Source organism: Hyperoodon ampullatus, assembly GCF_949752795.1.
Source record: "Hyperoodon ampullatus genome assembly, chromosome: 11".
In the NCBI taxonomy this organism is placed as follows: domain Eukaryota; kingdom Metazoa; phylum Chordata; class Mammalia; order Artiodactyla; family Ziphiidae; genus Hyperoodon; species Hyperoodon ampullatus.
The window spans coordinates 82,505,037-82,523,384 of NC_136924.1; the positions used below are offsets into that span (position 1 = coordinate 82,505,037).

Here is an 18,348-nt window from a genome sequence, read left to right on the forward strand (position 1 = left end):
TCCCCTAAGTTTTCTTCTAGGAGTTTTACAGTTTTAAGCCTTATGTTTTAGTCTTCAATCAATTTTGAGTTGATTTTTGTATATGGTGTATGATAGGGTTCATCTTTATTCTTTTGCATGTGGATATCCAGTTTTCCCAGTATCATTTGTTGAAAAGACTATCCACTCTCCATTGTGTATTCTTGGCACCCTACTTGAAGATCAGTTGACCATACATGTGAAGGTTTATTTCTGGACACTCTATTCTATTCCATTGGTCTGTAGCTTTGTAATATATTTTGAAATCAAAACGTGTGATACCTCCAGCTTTGTTCTTCTTTCTCAAGATTCTTTTGGTCCTTTGTAGTTCCATATGAATATTAGGATTGTTCTTTTCTATTACTGTAAAAAAAAGTCATCTGAATTTTGGTAGAGATTGCATTGAATCTGTAGATTGTTTCGGGTAGTACAGACATCTTAACAACATTAAGTCTTCCAATCCATAAACACAAGATGTCTTTCCATTAATTTGCATCTTCTTTAATTTATTTCAGTGTTGTTTTATAGTTTTAAGTATGCAAGTTTTTATCTCCTTAAAGTTTATTCTTATTTTATTCTTTGGATACTATTTTAAATAGGATTGTTTTCTCAGTTTTCTTTTCAGAAAGTTTATTATTAGTGCATAGAAATGCAACTGATTTTTGTATGTTGATTTTGTATGTTGCCACTTTGCTGAATTTGTTTATTAGTTCTAACTGCTTTTTGTGGAGTCTTTCTATATGCGGATCATGTCATCTCCAGAGATGATTTAACTACTTCCTTTCCAATGTGGATGCCTTTTATTTCTTTTTCTTGCTTAATTGCTCAGGCTAGTATTTTCAGTACTATGTTGCACAGAAGTGGTGAGAACGAACATGCTTGAGCTGTTTCTGATCTTAGAGCAAAAGCTTTCAGTCTTTCACCATTGAGTATGATGTTAGCTGTGGGCTTTTCACATACAACCTTTATTATGTTGAGGTAGTTTCCTTCTATTTCTAGTTTTTTGAATATTTTTATCATGAAAGGTGTTGAATGTTATCAAAAGCTTTTCTGCATCAATTTAGATGATAATGTGCTATTTATCCATCATTTTGTTAATGTGGTGTATCATATTAATTGATTTTCATATGTTGAACCATCTTGCATCCCAGGGATAAATCTCACTTGGTCATGCAGTATCAACTTTTTAATGGGATGTTTAAAATGGTTTACTAGTATTTTGCTGAAGATTTTGTATCTATATTCATCAAGGATGAATAGTTTTCTTGTAATATCTTTGGTTTTGGTGTCAGAATAATGCTGCCCTCATAAAATGAACCAGGAAGTGATCCCTCATCTTCAATTTTTTGAAACTGTTTCAGAAGCACTGACATTAATTTTCTTTTAATGTTTGGTGATTCACCAGTAAAATCATCTGGTCCTGGGTTTTTAATGGTTGGGAGTTTTTTGAATACTGCTTCAACTTCTTTACTAGTTATTAGTCTGTTCGGATTTTATGTTTCTTCCTGGTTCAGTCTTGATAGGTTGTACGTTTCTAGGAATTTATCCATTTCTTCAAGGTTTTCCAATTTATTGCTGTATAATTGTTCACAGCAGTCTCTTATGTCCCATTTTCCCCCTGGTGGCATCAATTTTAACGTCTCTTCTTTCATTTCTCATTTGAGTTTTCCTTAGCCTAGCAAAAGATTTTCAATTATGTTTATCTTTTCAAAAACAAACAAATCAAGTTTCATTGATTTTTAAAAAATGTTTTTATATTATCTATTTTGTTTATTTCTGCTCTAATCTTTATTATTTCCTTCCTTGTGCTTACTTTGGACTTAGTTTTTTCTTTTTTCTTTTATAGTTACTTGAGGTGTAAAGTTAGGTTGTTTGAGATCTTTCTTCTTCTTCTTCTTTTTTTTTTTTTTTTGGCTGTGTTGTGCAGCTTTCAAGATCTCAGTTCCCCAACCAGGGATTGAACCTGGGCCATGGCAGTGAAAGCCCAGTGTCCTAGCCACTAGGTCACCAGGGAACTCCCAAGATCTTTCTTCTTTTTTTTTTTTTTTTTTTTTTTTTTTTTTTTTTTTTTTTTTTTGCGGTATGTGGGCCTCTCACTGTTGTGGCCTCTCCCGTTGCGGAGCACAGGCTCCGGACGCGCAGGCCCAACGGCCATGGCTCACGGGCCCAGCCGCTCCGCGGCACGCGGGACCCTCCCAGACCGGGGCACGAACCCGCGTCCCCTGCATCGGCAGGCGGACCCTCAACCACTGCGCCACCAGGGAAGCCCTCTTCTTTTTAATGTAGGTATTTATCACTACTAACATCCCTCTTAGTACTGCTTTTGCTGCATGCCTTAAGTTTCGATATGTTGTCCCCATTTTTGTCTCAAGATAGTCTCTGGTCTCCCTTTTAATACTTTTGTGGTTGTTCAGCAGTATGTTGTTTAATTTCTACATATATTTGTGAATTTTCCACTTTTCCTTCTGCTACTGATTTCTAGTTCTATTCTATTGTGGTTGAAAAAAAATACTGAGTATGATTTTAATCTTCTTAAATTTGTTAAGACTTGTTTTGTGACCCAATATGTGATCTATCCTGGAGAATGTTCCAGGTGCACCTGATAATGTATCAATATATTCTTTTTTTTTCTTTTTTTTTTTTTTTGCGGTACGCGGGCCTCTCACTGTTGTGGCCTCTCCCGTTGCGGAGCACAGGCTCTGGATGCGCAGGCTCAGCGGCCATGGCTCACGGGCCCAGCCACTCCACAGCATGTGGGATCTTCCTGGACCGGGGCATGAACCTGTGTCCCCTGCATTGGCAGGCGGACTCTCAACCACTGTGCCACCAGGGAAGCCCCAAAATATTCTGTAGCTATTTGGTGGAATGCTTTATATATGTCTGTTAGGTCCACTGTATCAATAGTATTGTTCAAGTGTGCTGTTTCCTTATTGATCTTCTGTCTCAATGTTCTTTCCATTATTGAAAGTGGGGTATTGAAGTCTCCTACAATGCCATTATATTGCTATCTATTTCTCCCTTTAATTATGCCAATATTTGCTTTATATAGTTAGGTGCTCTGATATTGGGTGCAATTATATTTATAATTGTATCTTCCTGGTGAATTGACTCATCGTTTTATAATATTCTTTGTCTCTTGTGACAGATTTTGACTTACAGTCTATTGTTTTGTGACAGATTTTGACTTACAGTCTATTGTTTTGGACATAAGTATAGTCATCCCTGTTCTCTTTTGATTAGCATTTGCACATAATACCTTTTACCATGCCTTCACTTTCAGGCAATATGTGTTCTTAAATCTAAACTGAGTCTCTTAGAACAGTAGGGAGATGCCTTAAAAAACTAAAATAGAGCTACCATTTCAACCAACAATCCCACTCCTGGGCATATATCTGGAGATAACCCTAATTCGAAAAGATACAGGCCCCCCAGTGTTCATTGCAACACTATTTACAATAGCCAAGACATGGAAGCAACCTAAATGTCCATCAATGGATGAATGGATAAAGAAGATGTGGTATACATATACAATGGAATATTACTCAGCCATTAAAATGAATGAAATAATGCCATTTGCAGCAACATGGATGGACCTAGAGATTATCATACTAAGTGAAGTAAGTCAGATAGAGAAAGACAAATATCATATGATATCACTTATATGTGGAATCTAAAAAAATGTCACAAATGAACTTATTTACAAAACAGCAACAGACCCACAGACTTCGAAAACAAACTTATGGTTACCAAAGGGGAAAGGTGGGGGGAAGGCATAAATTAGGAGTTTGGAATTAACATATATACACTACTATATATAAAATAGATAATCAACAAAGACCTACTGTATAGCGCAGGGAACTCTACTCAATATTCTGTAATAACCTAAATGGGAAAAGAATCTGAAAAAGAATGGATATGTGTATATGTTTAACTGAATCACTTTGCTGTACACATGAAACTAACACAACATTTTAAATCAACCATACTCCAATATAAAATAAAAATTTTTTCAAAAAATGAGTCTCATAGAATATAGTTGGGTCTTTTTTTTTTAATCCATTCAATCTGCTCTATGTCTTTTGATTTGGGAGTTTGATCTATCTACATTTAACGTAATTATTGATAGGGAGGGACTTACCATTGCCATTTGGTTAATTGTTTTCTGTCTTGTAGTTCTTTTGTTCCTCTTTTCCTGTCTTCCTTTGTGTTTCATTGATTTTTTTAATATTGATATGTTTTGATTCCTTTCTTTTTCTTTTGTGTATCTTTTATATGTATTTTCTTTATGGTTACCATGGGGCATACATAAAACATCTTACAGTTATAGTAACCTATTTTAAGCTGATAACAACTTAACTTCAATCACATACAAAAAAACCTACACTTTTACCTCTCTGTCCCCCATTTTATGTTTGATGTCACAATTTATATCTTTTTATATAGTATACCATTAACAAAATTTTATACTTTTGTTTATAATACTTTTTTTTAACTTTTATCCAAGAATTAAAAGTGATTTACTGTGTTTATCTATATATCTACCTTTACCAGTGAATCTTATACCTTAATATGCTCTCATATTGCTGTTTAAGGTCCTTTTGTTTCAACTTGAAGAACTCCTTTTAGCATTTCTTGTAAGGCAGGCCTAGTGGTAATGAACTCCCTCAGCTTTTGTTTGTATGGCAAAGTCTTTATATCACCTTCATTTTTGAGGGACAGTTAGTTTTTCTGGGTATGGTGCTCTTGGTTGGTAGTTCTTTACTTTCAGTACTTCAAATATATCATCCCATTTCCTTCTGGCCTGCAAGGTTTCCACTGAGAAATCCACTGATAGTCATGAGATCTCCCCTGTACCTGACAAAACCCCTCACTTGCTGCTTTCAAAATTCTCTCTTTGACTTTTGACAATTTGATTATAATGTGTCTCAGTGTGGATTTCTTTGGGTTCATCTTATTTGAGATCTGCTAGGCCTCCTGGGTCTGGGTGTCCTTCCCCAGATTTTGGAAGTTTTCAGCCATTATTTCTTTGAATAACCTTTCTGTCCCTTTCTTTCTCTCTTCTCCTTCTGGGACTCCCATAATACATATATTGGTCTACTTGATAATATCCCTTAAGTCCCTTAAGTTTTCTTCACTCTTTTTCATTCTCTCTCTCAATCTCTCTTTTTTTTTTTCTTTTTTTTTTTACTCCTCTGACTGGATAATTTTCAATGACCTCTGTTCAAGTTCACTGATCTTTTCTTCTGCATCTGCTATTGAACTCTTCTGGTAAAATTTTCAGGATTCTTCTGCTCTAAGATTTCTGTTTGGTACTTTTTGTCTCTTTGTTGACAGTCTCACTTTGTTCACGCATTGTTCTCCCAATCTCATTGAACAACTTTATGACAGCTATTTTGAATTCTCTGTGGGGTAAATAATTTATCTCTGTCTTATTAGGTACAGTTTTTGGAGATTTATTTTGTTCCTTTGTTTGAGAGATACTTTCCTGTGTCTTCATTTTTCTTGACTCTTTGTATTGGTATCTTCACATCAGAAAAAAGATCCACCTCTCCCAGTATTAGCAGACTGGACCTACACAGGAAAAATTTCTTACCAGTCACTTTGAGCAGAGATTCTAGGAGCCTCTCAAATCTTTATGTTGGTTCAACCCACCATTTTTGTTCTTAGTGGAACCTAGGCATCCAGGGTATAAGGGTCCCATCATTGCTCTAAGATGGGTGTGACAGAAGCCAGTCTCTTAGGAACCCCCCAGAATAGCTGGAATATTGGATGTGTGATCCAACTCTTTCCTTCCCTAGGGAGAAGCTGTGATCTGGAATTTTTCATCCGCTTACTCTGTGCTGAGCTAGGGGGAGGAACTATGATGAGTGCTTGTGTGCCAATTCAAACCACTGTCTTCGTTCTCAGTGTCCCTCAGATGTCTATAGTACACCCAGTTCTGTCTTCATTCTGAGACAGGTGAGACAGAAGCTGGTATTTTGGGCAGTCCTCAGCAAAGTTGGAATGTTGGGCACAATAGTCCAACTCTTTCCCTATTCAGGAAAAAGCTAGGAGCTGGGGGGTTCCTTCTGATCATATAATACTGTGCCAGGAGCAGGAATTATGGTGCAAGGGTATCTAGAATTTTCCTACCATCATTGATGTGGCTGGTTACCCATCATGGTTACCCAAAGTGAAGGAGCCTCTTAAATATTAGTTTCTGGGTTTCTCACAAAAGGAATTTGTTCATGTATTACTGTTGAGTCAGTGTACCCAATAGGAGAAGGAGGGTCCAATGCCTCCTATTCCACCTTCTTGCTGACATCACCTCCTCTGTTTTTTAAAACATCAATTTTATCTACTTTTATCTTTTCCGGGAATAGTCTAAGCTATCAGGAGTGTCCGTTATCTTTCAATGGAAAGCAAAAGGACTGTAAGGCCCAACAGAAACCCGTATTTAATAATACTAAAGCTTTCAATCACTTATATGTATTTGTACCTATAAGACAATAACATTTATTTACTTTATGAAGCACAGCAGCCTTAGAAAAAGCTTTAAAAAATTAGATAGTACCATTTATTAAAGATATTCAACAAATGTTGAAACTTCAAAGATTTTTCTTCTATAGAGATTTTCATTATCATGTTGAGAGGCATAGTAGCTTTAGCTTTGGGTGTGCATGTGTGTTTAAATTCAACAACTCTCCTTGCTAACATGTCCTAATGCTAAATCTTGATTTTTTTACTCCTGCCACGTCTGAGTCTCCCCCAGACTTTGCCATCTAGCACCCCATTTACCTAGTTTTCAGATCAAAACCACCTAAGTCAAGGATGATTCTCTTTCTTGCATTCCCACATCTAATTCACTAGTAAGTCAGATCTGATCTATCCTCAAAATATAGTTTGAATCCAACCATTTCATATCACCTTCATAACTATCACCCTGGCTCACATTATACTCCTCACCTGGACTATTACAATAACACTTATCTCAGGGGCTTTCTTGACCATGACTCAGTAAATATTTTATATTTTAACTAAGCACACACACACACACACACACACACCTAGCTGAAACAAAAATTTTATGATATATTACTTACACTTACTATATACAATGTATTCTGATATTTTTGTATTTATTTTTTTAAGTGGGTCATAATCCAGTAAATTGATTTCAGGATCTCTAATTGGTGATCTGTTATTGAAAAATACCTCTTCTCACTGGTCTCACTGCTTTCACTTTTGCCCTCTATAGACAATTCTCTACATGGCAGCCAGAATGATTTTTCAAAACACAAGTTATGTTACTTCCCTGCTTGTAATCCTCCAATTGCTTCCCATCTACTCAGAATAAAACCTCAATTCCTGAACATGAACTGCAAGGCTGTGGACCTGACCCCTGCCTATCTTTCTGACCTCATCTCCTACCACTGCCCAGCACTCATTCCACCCCTGTCATGCCGGCCTCCTGATGCTCCTCAAACATACCAAGCTCATTACAACCCCAGGGCCTGTGCACTAGCTATTTCCCCTGCCCAGAACACTCCCCAGATCATCACATAGCTCACTCTCTCACTTCATTTATCTACTGAAGTTATCATCCCTCAGACAGGCCCTTCCTGACCATTCTTTCTAAAATTAGGTTCTGGTCATTCTTGGTCTTCTTATCCTGCTTTAATTTTCTTCATATCACTTACTACTCCCTGGGATTATATTATATAATTATATGTTCATTCATTATCTGTGTCCCTTAATAGATGTTAATTTCATGGAGGTAGAGATTTCTGTCCTATTTTCTATAATTCCCTAGCATTTAGGGGGGAAAAAAGTCTGGCAAAGAGGTGGCACTTGGATGTACAAAAGCATGTACAAATGATGACATGTTTTTCTCACCAAGCCCTCCAAAAGCCTTTTTTTTTTTTCTTTCTTTCACCGCCTCTCGTTGCCTCACTCAATTCTTTCCATTCCTCAGCACTGGATTCTGTTTCTCTTGCACCAAAATGGAAGCTTTCTCCTCAGCAAACAGCTAACTCCTGAAAGTTTACTTTTAATAAATATTTCCTACTTCATCTAAATATAGAATTCCCTCTCACTGCCAAAAAATACTTCACTCATGTGCTTATTCATAGTTAATACCTATAGCCAGATCATTTTGTGTGTAGCCTCTATATGGCTTTGTGTCTTTTAAATTATGTTTAGAAGGCAGGGGCTAAGCCATCCTTCCATTGATGAGTATTATTTTGCCCAATGCTAAGTTCCTAGAATATTATTAATAAATATTACATTAGATTTTAACAAGTATAAGGTGGGGGATTAATAGTTGAAAGAATATAGGTTTTGAAGTAGACCATATCTGGGCCTGATCCCAGCTGTCACTTAACCCCACTAGGGTGACCTCTCTGGAGACAAATGTGTGTCAAATTCTTAGCACTATATGCAACACAATGAGCTCTCAACAAATCATACCTACTATTATTTAACTGGGCCGTTCGTGTGTCTAATAGGATAATACAGAAGATTCACTTACTCCTAGATGACTCTAGTGCAGGCCTCTCTCCAAATAGTTCTTTGTTGCTAAACAGAAAAATTTCAATGCTCCCTTTTGTGGAGATGGTATCTGTGTAAGGAAGCTGCATATCTACTTAACCCATGCCTTTACCACTATGGGGAAGTCTGGGCTCCTGGTTTCTTAGGGAAAGCAGAAGATCATCTTCTTGAGAGTTCCTTCTGGTATTAAACTCTCTCTGATACCTAGTTTCCTTATTTGGGGGGAATAAAATAGTTTCTTCTTGCTATTTTCTTTCAGCAATCTTGGTCTCTAAGTACATTTTTTTCTTTTACTTTATTCAAATTCAAAATACACCCATATTCATTCATTCATTCACTCAAAAAGCATTTCTTAAGGGAATGCTAAGTGAGGCATTAGCAGCTATATAAATAGTGGTTAACGAAAGATCTAACCCCTGTCCTTGTTTAGTATGTGGTTTACATAGTGTACAAATTTCGAGAGTTTTCCCCAGAAAACATAATAATTAAGGGGAATTCCCTGGCAGTCCAGTGGTTAGGACTCCGTGCTTTCACTGAGGTCGAGGGTTCAATCCCTGGTCGGGGAACTAAGATCCCAAGGAACTAAGATCCCACAAGCTGGGCAGTGCAGCCATACATACATACATACATACATACATACATACATACACACATACACACATACACACATACACACATACACACATACATAAAACACAGGTACTTAAAAAAAAGAATTAAGGTGAGAGGAAGGATAAGATTTTAAGTCACTTTACATATAGAGTCTTCTATTCCCTATGACTTCCTTTACTTGAAATTTAATTGACTAGGGCCCAATGTAATGCATTGTACCCTGAGATGGAACATAAAGCCCAATGGGATAGGAGTCAACAGTCCCAACATCAAGTCCTTCCATTAACAGAGCTATTCATAGATTTTCCATTAATAACTCTCAGGTCTTGATCAATTCACTTCACATCCTTTTGCCCCAGTCCTCTGTAAAATTATGAGGTTTTACTAAAAAATCTCTAAGGCCCCTTCTGGTTAAAAGAATTTTATAGTCTGATTCCAAACTCCTTCTCTTGGGAAAAATAACTCAATATATGGATTTCCATATATTTCAAGTTTATTACTTGCAACTTTGAATATATAAGTCAATTTCATACCCTTTCACAATCCAAAATTGTCAGACAAAATGTCTTCCCTGAAAAAGTGTCATCTGAAATCAAGGTATACAACTTGAAAAAGGTAAACTGAATGCCATGGCACAATTACAAACATGTTATGTATATAAAGCATGGGTTTCTTATATATAAGGGATCATCACCTGGGAAGAAATTCTTTTCTGAAATAAAAATATTCCAGCCTGAATCTCTTCAAAATCTCTATCAATTTGGCAAACTCTTTATCAAGGGATTCTTTGTGGTTTCTCAAGCTGTTCAGCATTAATATACAAAGATTTAGCTTCTCTTCCTTGATATATTTGAATTCCTATAAGAAGAGTCACAAAACAAACTCCACTGTTCCAATGTTAAATATAAAGAAATAACAGGCAATATAACATGCTGTGGCCATTCCCACCTCAATAGCATTCACTGTTACTGGACTCTAAAATTCTAATTGAACAGATACCAATTCGCAGTTGCCTACAGATTGATTATCCTGTGGGTTATCTCAATTTAACAAGTACATATTAGGTACCATAGTGTGCCTAAAATTGAGCTTTGCTTTCTTTTTCTTAAGATACATGACCATTTCATCAATAATCACAATTGCTTTATAATATAATGGGACTAGGAAATGCAATAAAATCAGTATTTGTTGATTACCATATTCAAACACATATTAAAAACCTTTTTAAAAAGGTAAGTTTGGCAAGGACTGAAATTAATATTCCAGAGTTTTCAGAGTTTACTTCATGCTTTAGCTTAACTCAGGGGGCTGAGAGATGTTAGGAAGTTGTCTGGCAGTCAAGAAGCAGAGATAATAAGTGATGGATAAATTAAAGAGATTTCTTTTTATATGCTTCCTTTCTAACAAAACTGGGACCAGCTACCTAAGAAGTTTCCATTTTTGATATTCTGCTAAGTTCTGGTATAATAAAACTGTCAGAGTCTCAGGAATAAGATTCTTTTTTTTGCACAGTAATCATTCTATCAAAGTTAGAGAATTTTGATAGGAAAAATTCAAGCTTAGACCAGCCAGTCCTCACAAGGATTCAAATAAAATACACTTTTAATTAAATCAGCTTATTTACTTTTTGTCTCTCCAAGGCATATCACATATCCTCACACTCACTGTCTCTTTCGTTGGTCACCCTCACACTCACACACACTTATCGTAACCATCACACTCTTACTGTCACCCATATATGCACACTCATGCACATCCCCACACACTCCACACACATCGCCAGAATGAGATAGCAGAACACTACGATAAAGTCTTAGAAATGATACTGTGGATAATAAGCATTACCTGGGTTAAGAAAGTAGAAGAAAAACCAGGAAAATCACAAAATATAGAACACTTACAGTAAGCTTGTTCTCCCACTTTTCTTTCACAGTAATTTCTGGATTAGTTACCCACTGTAGAGAACTATCAATGAGTGTTTCAACTTCAGAAACATCTTCATGCTGAAAAAGAGTTCCACATCTTCAACTAGGAATTCAGTGAAAGCCATATGCAATTATATAAGAAAAAGTCATTTAGACAAGGTTTTATACAGGTAATTTCAGAAGCCACCAGAGAGAGTTTCTTGTCATCTAAGGCCACCCAGTGACTTTCCTTTACCCCAGGATGTTGCCATGTGTAGATGCTAACTCTCGTCAGGTGCCCTATACATGCTGAATATATTGGATAGAACTGTTTTCCAGAATAAAACCTACCCATTTTCATTCCCCTCTCAAATAGAAGGAAACAAGCATTTTCATGGATTTTTTTCATTCATCAAATGAAATACTACCTACAATATGCTAGGTACTGTGAAAGGGACTGGAAATACCAACATGAAAATGTTGTTCTCTGTTTTTTCTGACCATCTAGAGTTTCCAGTCAAAAATCAAAATGGAGAAAGAGGTACTACTAGCCATTAGGTAGAAGGAAACTGTTCAACAGATACTGCATCTTCAGCCCTTTGATACTAAAGATTAACCTGTAGGAAAAATAAGCTTAAGCAATCCATATCTAATGGTCAACTTGTTAGTCTGGATTGACCGAGAACTAGAAGATCCATATCAGGAAGGTTTGAGAAAAATCTTCTCATTTCGTAGTAGGATACATTTGGGTCCCAACACACAGATATGCTTGTGCTCAGCAAACAGACTGTAGGTCAATTATCTACAGACGTTCCTGGCCAGTGAAACAGCACAATATGCAGATGTTATACAATACCAGCTTCTGAAGCATAGCTGTGAACTCCACTCCCTTTTGTTCAAGTTCTCTCAGTAACAGTAGCATTTCTTGGCCCATCATTGTGTCCAGAGATGACAAGCTGACTAAATTGCACTGCCACTTGGTTTCATTGTTCTGAAATAATTACCAAAATGTCCACAACTCTGTCATCTTAATAAAGAACATTATTTTTACTTTATGAAAATGATGCCCATGGGTCAATATAATTATCCCCATCAAATTGCTCTAAATAGTCTTATGAAATCCTCCTAATATCCCCCCAAAATTGTTTTCATTTTCTCTCTTAGGCAGCTTTAACTTAACATTTACTCATTCTTAAGGAAAATTCATGTATCCAATAGATAACATTTACATGTAGGTGATATTTTATGGCTCTAATTTTTTTTTTTTTTTTTTTTGCTGTACACGGGCCTCTCACTGTTGTGGCCTCTCCCGTTGCAGAGCACACGCTCTGGACGCACAGGCTCAACGGCCATGGCTCACGGGCACAGCCGCTCTGCGGCACTTGGGATTTTCCCGGACTGGGGCACGAACCCGTGTCCCCTGCATCGGCAGGCCGACTCTCAACCACTGCGCCACGAGGGAAGCCCTATGGCTCTAATTTTATGAAAAGAGGGGAAGGAAAGAAATTCACAGGAAAAAAAAAAAAAACTGCTGGGGGGCATTCAATAAATCCCATTGAAAACAGACTGGTTTCTTTTGCCTGTCCTCCGTTCATGGAAGATACTCTCAGATGATAATTCACAAAGCAAATTTCTTATACGTCTCTCAAAGCCTCTATGTCCTGTCATATTTTAGATATATGACAACAAATTTAACTTCTTCTTGCTATCTGTTGGAGGAAGGTCATAGGGCTCTTATTCCAGATTCTAATTAGAAGGCAAAGACTTCCTAATCCATTAGTGGGATAAACTTCAGAGCCAAACATTGCCAGCTGTTTAACCCCTGTTCAGAACTATAAAGCTTTATAAGCTGGCATCTTGGCATCATTATTATCTCGGAGGACCAAGGATAAAAACACCTTGCCGTGGCAGATTTGCCACCACTTCATTCAGTCTGGCAGTTTGGCTTGGTATCAAAAACACAGCAAAAATGATGAGTATTTGAAACAGAATGTCAGGAAAGCACAGCCCTCAGCAGAATGTTCAAGCCTGCCTGAGACAGCCTTAGGTGAAGGCAGCATATGTTGCCCTGCATCCTTGGCAGGAGAAATTCAAACAGCATTTGCCCCAAGGACATTCTCTCCTTTCAAGGTCATATCACAGCTGTCAACAGGAGGACATTCTGGGCATATCCATCATCTACCCAACATGGAAAGACCATCAAAGTAGCGAAAAAAAGCAATTTGCTAATAAAACATTTCCTAACATAACAAGCACAAAACTAGAAAGTACAAAGGAGTAAAAATATAGTAAGGAGGTGGGTCCCAACATTTCATCCACAAGAAAGCTTTCGACTGTTTCCTCCCCTATTGTAAAGAAATGGGTCTACGAACAAACTGGAGATTTTAAAGCAACAATTCATTTTGCCATTTTAAAATTAACCCAAAACATATAAAAATGCTAATTTATGTTCAGAACATAATAATCAGTGTCATTAATTTGGGTTGGTACAATTACATCTTAAAGCAAAGAAATTTCATCTTGTTTCTGAGCATCTTTATTTTTGGTAGATACATTTACTTTGGGGGTTTGGAGAAATACTAAAAATAGTTCATGGATCTCTACCGCTATCTTTCAGACCCCAGGCTGGGGATCACTGCAGGTAGTTTGTCCTGAAAAATATAAAGAATATAAAGATTTCTAAAGTCCAGATTCACTGAACACACATTTCTACAACCCCATGCTGGAGTCTCACTATAGTATTCAGCCATAACTTGAAAAAGATCTGTTCTTCCAGGCTAAGAGACTTTAGACTTAGGTTCTATAAACTATCAACAGATTCCCTCAAAATGTCATGAGTGCTTTTCAGCAAGCTACAGAACTTCACTTAATAGCAAGCTATCCCACGTGGTGATTATTTTTTAAAGCCTTCCATTTGATGATAATTACATACCTCTGCAGACTGAGCAAGAATGAGTTCACAATGTAGAGACTTTTCTCCTTCAGAGTTGACACTCTTATGCTCTCCACTGACACTGAACTGGATTCCATTCCTTGGGGGAAAAAAACCAAACAAACCAGTAGTCGTCTGGTTAGGTATGCCTCCAATATTATGTTTTAAGTCACCAGAATAAGGTTTCTTTATCGCCAAACAATCAGTAAGCACCCATGTGTGCCAAGGATTGTATAAGGTACCTAAGAATACAGAGGGGAATAAGAGGTAGTCCCTGGGACTTCCCAGGTGGCACAGTGGTTAAGAATCCGCCTGCCGATGCAGGGGACACAGGTTCGAGCCCTGGTCCGGGAAGATCCCACATGTGAAGAGCAATTAAGTCCGTGTACCACAACTACTGAGCCCACGTGTCACAACTACTGAAGCCTGCACACTTAGAGCCCGTGTTCCACAACAAGAGAAGCCACCGCAGTGAGAAGCCCACGCACGGCAACAAAGAGTAGACCCCGCTTGCTGCAGCTAGAGAAAGCCTGCGTGCAGCAACGAAGACCCAACACAGCCATAAATAAATAAATAAATAAATAAATAAATAAATAAGTAGGTAGGTACGTAGGTAGGTAGGTAGTCCCTGCCCTCCAGGAGCTGCACACACTAGTGACTCCAGGTGGTTGCAAACAGGTAAGCTATATTTTCTTTTTTTAAGAATTGGAGCCAATAGTTTAAATTGTTAAAATTTTCACTAAAAATCTAGATTTCTGGCTTTTCTTTAAAAAATGGGAACATGTGGCCACACTGGGTCCATATATATATATATATATATATATATATATATATATATATATTTTTTTTTTTTTTTTTTTTTTTTTTTTTTTTTTTGCGGTACGCAGGCCTCTCACTGCTGTGGCTTCTCCCGTTGTGGAGCACAGGCTCCGGATGCGCAGGCTCAGCGGCCATGGCTCACGGGCCCAGCCGCTCCGCGGCATGTGGGATCTTCCCAGACCGGGGCACGAACCCGCGTCCCCTGCATCAGCAGGCGGACTCTCAACCACTGCGCCACCAGGGAAGCCCCATATATTCTTGATGTAACAATTATCTGGAGCTAAGCAGAGTAACCCCCATCTTTACCTGGATAATGCACTTTCCTCATCGTCACTTCCCTAATGTAAGTATGTGCACTTACCCCACTGACTGTACTCATTTTTGTTACCTATGGACTCCTGGACTAGCATGTGACACATAATCAGAAACAAACAATTATAATATAAGGTAGTGGATGCTAGGAAAGAGGTAAGAACAACGTGCCTGCACGAACTCAGAAGGATTACTTAATCTCAAGGTATCAGAAAAGCAAGGAAGGATAAGGCAAGGTGATGGAAAACTTGTGAAGGAATTCATCCTCTTAGGAGAAAAGCAGAGAAAATATCACTTACAAAGGTACAGAAGAAAAGAACGTGGCACATTCAAAGAACTGCACATAGCTCGGTAGGTGAAGAATGTAGGGCGGGGGCACATGACAGAAGGCTGGTGAAGGGTTGCTCTGAACTTACACGATGAGTTCCTGTTGCAAGTGCTGTAACTCATGAGCCAGTTTGTTTTTCTCCCCTCGTAAGTTCTGGAATCACATACAACATTAGGCTGCACACGTTACTCTAGTGGGACATTCACATTTACGTTTAATAACCCCACCTTGCAAGCTGTGAGATCATTATGGTATACCTCTATAATGCTTTCACATTCTATGATGGTTGACTTAAGTTCTTCTATACTTAAATCCTTCTGAAAAGTAGGAGAGAGAATTAATAGCAAATAAATGTATGAGTCCACTAAATTGCATTTACTAGACTATCAATCTGAGCCATGGAAGAATTGTAAATGCCCAATGATGATGAAACCTTCTACTAATCTCATTATTGGAAAACTGAACTAGTCTGTGTTTGTGATTAAAACTAAGCAGAGGGCTTCCCTGGTGGCGCAGTGGTTGAGAGTCCACCGGCCGATGCAGGGGACACGGGTTCGTGCCCTGGTCTGGGAAGATCCCACATGCCGCGGAGCGGCTGGGCCCTTGAGCCATGGCCACTGAGCCTGCGCGTCCGGAGCCTGTGCTCCGCAATGGGAGAGGCACAGCAATGAAAGGCCCACGTACCGCAAAAAAAAAAAAAAAAAAAAAAAAAACTAAGCAGAAAAGAATGGGACAGCAAGGCAACTGTATGTGACTGGTGTTATTTATATTCTGTCTTTGCCTGTCCAGTGGAATCATACCCTGCAAGGTAATTCTTAAGTCCAAGTCAGAATTATATTACTATGGTACATTTAAGAAAAAAAGCAGTTTTTTACCTGCAGAATGACTAATGAATTATTAAGGCATCCAATTTTATCCAGTTCAAACCATATCTCTGTTAAAACCATAGTTTTGTACTACAAGACCAGAGGGTACAGTCAGTGTCTGACCTATAGTTCTATCCCATGACTAGCATGGTGCCTGGAGCATGAGAAGTGCATTATGAGTGCTGGGCAAGAGTGCAAAATGGTGGAAAGACCAGAGTTACAGAGGAAGTGAGCAACCACCATTACCCCATGGCACTACATGGGGAGCGAGAACACCCACGATGAGGAGATACCGTTGGTACAATATTCAGTGTCCTGATCAATGTCCACAAGCCGTGAATGACTCCTTTGACACCTCATAAATTGCAGGGGAAGGAAAAGAAGTGAAATACTGCTCTTTCTTCACTCTCCTGTCTTGGAATGTGGAAGTTTATTAACTTAGTGTGTATCCTTCCTGGGTCTGTTAAAGCCACGATAACCAGCATCTTGGTAGCCGGCAAACTTTGTTACCAGATAGGCTATAATCACAGGACACAAAGATAAATAGAATAATATCTATCTATCAAATCAATCGATCAAACTAGGTAGAAAATAACTGAGGATATATTCTTCTTTTTCCCTAAAATGACTGACTGCACACTCATTTGTGTTGTTATGAATTAAAATTGCATCACCACTATCTAGCCAGTGACTGGCAAATTGGCACACTAGTATTTGTTGAATAAAGGGATGAACCTCACCAGAATTTACAGAGGATATGTTAAAACATCCCAGATGGAGAAGTCAGTATTCTTCACTCAGAAGAACATTTCTGTTCTTACAAATAAAGAAATGTCTTGTGATAGAATATTAGAATCAGATATTTTAACAGGGGTGAAGTTACACAAATGACCATCTCCTTCCTTTATGACTTGGAGAGAGCTAGTGAATCCCACAGGCCCTCATGTGAAGAGACAGGACCAACCTTCTGCAAACTTGCATCTTTATTAAGCAAAGTGTTCTCATATGTGTGTAACAGCATCTGAAAAGAAACACATTTAGGAAAGGCCATTGGGACATTGCTTTGGTAAAGGACAGTGCCACAAAATCATCCAATAGGGAGACATGTTTCTTTGGCACCTTAAATGTGCATGTGTTTTTCACTTTATAAAGAACATTCACATTGGCCTCACAACGACCCTTGAGGTCAAGGTCATTGCCCTTGCTCTACCAGGAAGGAAATCGAAGCTCAGCGCATCCAGAGACTTGCCCAGAGTCACACCCAGTAAGTGACAGAATGGGGACTAGAATCTGAGTCACCAACTCCAGCCAAGGGCTCTTCCCACTATTTCACACTTCATATAATAAGAGGACATAGAGAGTCTTCATTTTTTTGATGAAATTAAAAATCTAGATAGGACACGAACAGAGTCCATATGGACATATAGAAAGCTCTTCCTCTTTTAAAAACATAGTTTAAAAATGTTCAAGATTTCCTTTAGCAAAGTGAATATTAAAGATATATCAGTTTATTCAAACCAAAAGCAGGCTTGTTGGCATAGGCTTCTAAATAGGATGTAATTGATAAAAATGTATATTGATTGAATGGAAAACCTGGAAAAATAATCAGCATAGTCAGAAGTAGAATCATCATCATCATAATCATATATATTTGATATCCCTTTATAGTTCTAAAGGTATCTTCACATAATCATCTCATTTGAGTTTCCAACAAGCTTGTGGATGAGGTAGAAACTATCGTATCCATTTAATAGATGAGAAAATTGAGATTTAGAGAAGTTAACTACTTGCTTGTGGTTACAAAGCTTTTAAGTCGAGAAGACAGGATTTGAAACCATGTCTTCTGGTTCTTTTCACTAGTTTATGACAGTTGTGTTTTCCAAAACAGTCATTCCTAGAATAAAATCAATTTTAATCTCTAAATTATAACTGCTATAATATATGTATATGTACATACCCACATGGAATTGGGGTGTCTGCTAAGAAAATTGAGAATTCCACATATAGATATGAAATTTAAGTACATCA

At 37.8% G+C, this 18,348-nt stretch overlaps 1 protein-coding gene across 1 annotated transcript in view; it reads right to left on the minus strand.

Annotated features, from left to right (window-relative positions):
* LOC307060469 (inositol 1,4,5-triphosphate receptor associated 2-like) overlaps nt 1-18,348 on the minus strand; it is a gene marked incomplete at both ends in the record, with an annotated part of 35,199 nt that overhangs the window by 2,375 nt on the left and 14,476 nt on the right. Inside the window, 7 exons of the mRNA XM_079714970.1 lie at nt 9,854-10,017; nt 11,061-11,162; nt 11,920-12,054; nt 13,996-14,095; nt 15,543-15,607; nt 15,712-15,771; nt 17,285-17,341. Coding sequence (XP_079571096.1) covers nt 9,854-10,017; nt 11,061-11,162; nt 11,920-12,054; nt 13,996-14,095; nt 15,543-15,607; nt 15,712-15,771; nt 17,285-17,341 — 683 coding nt within the window. The remainder of the gene's footprint in view (nt 1-9,853; nt 10,018-11,060; nt 11,163-11,919; nt 12,055-13,995; nt 14,096-15,542; nt 15,608-15,711; nt 15,772-17,284; nt 17,342-18,348) is intronic.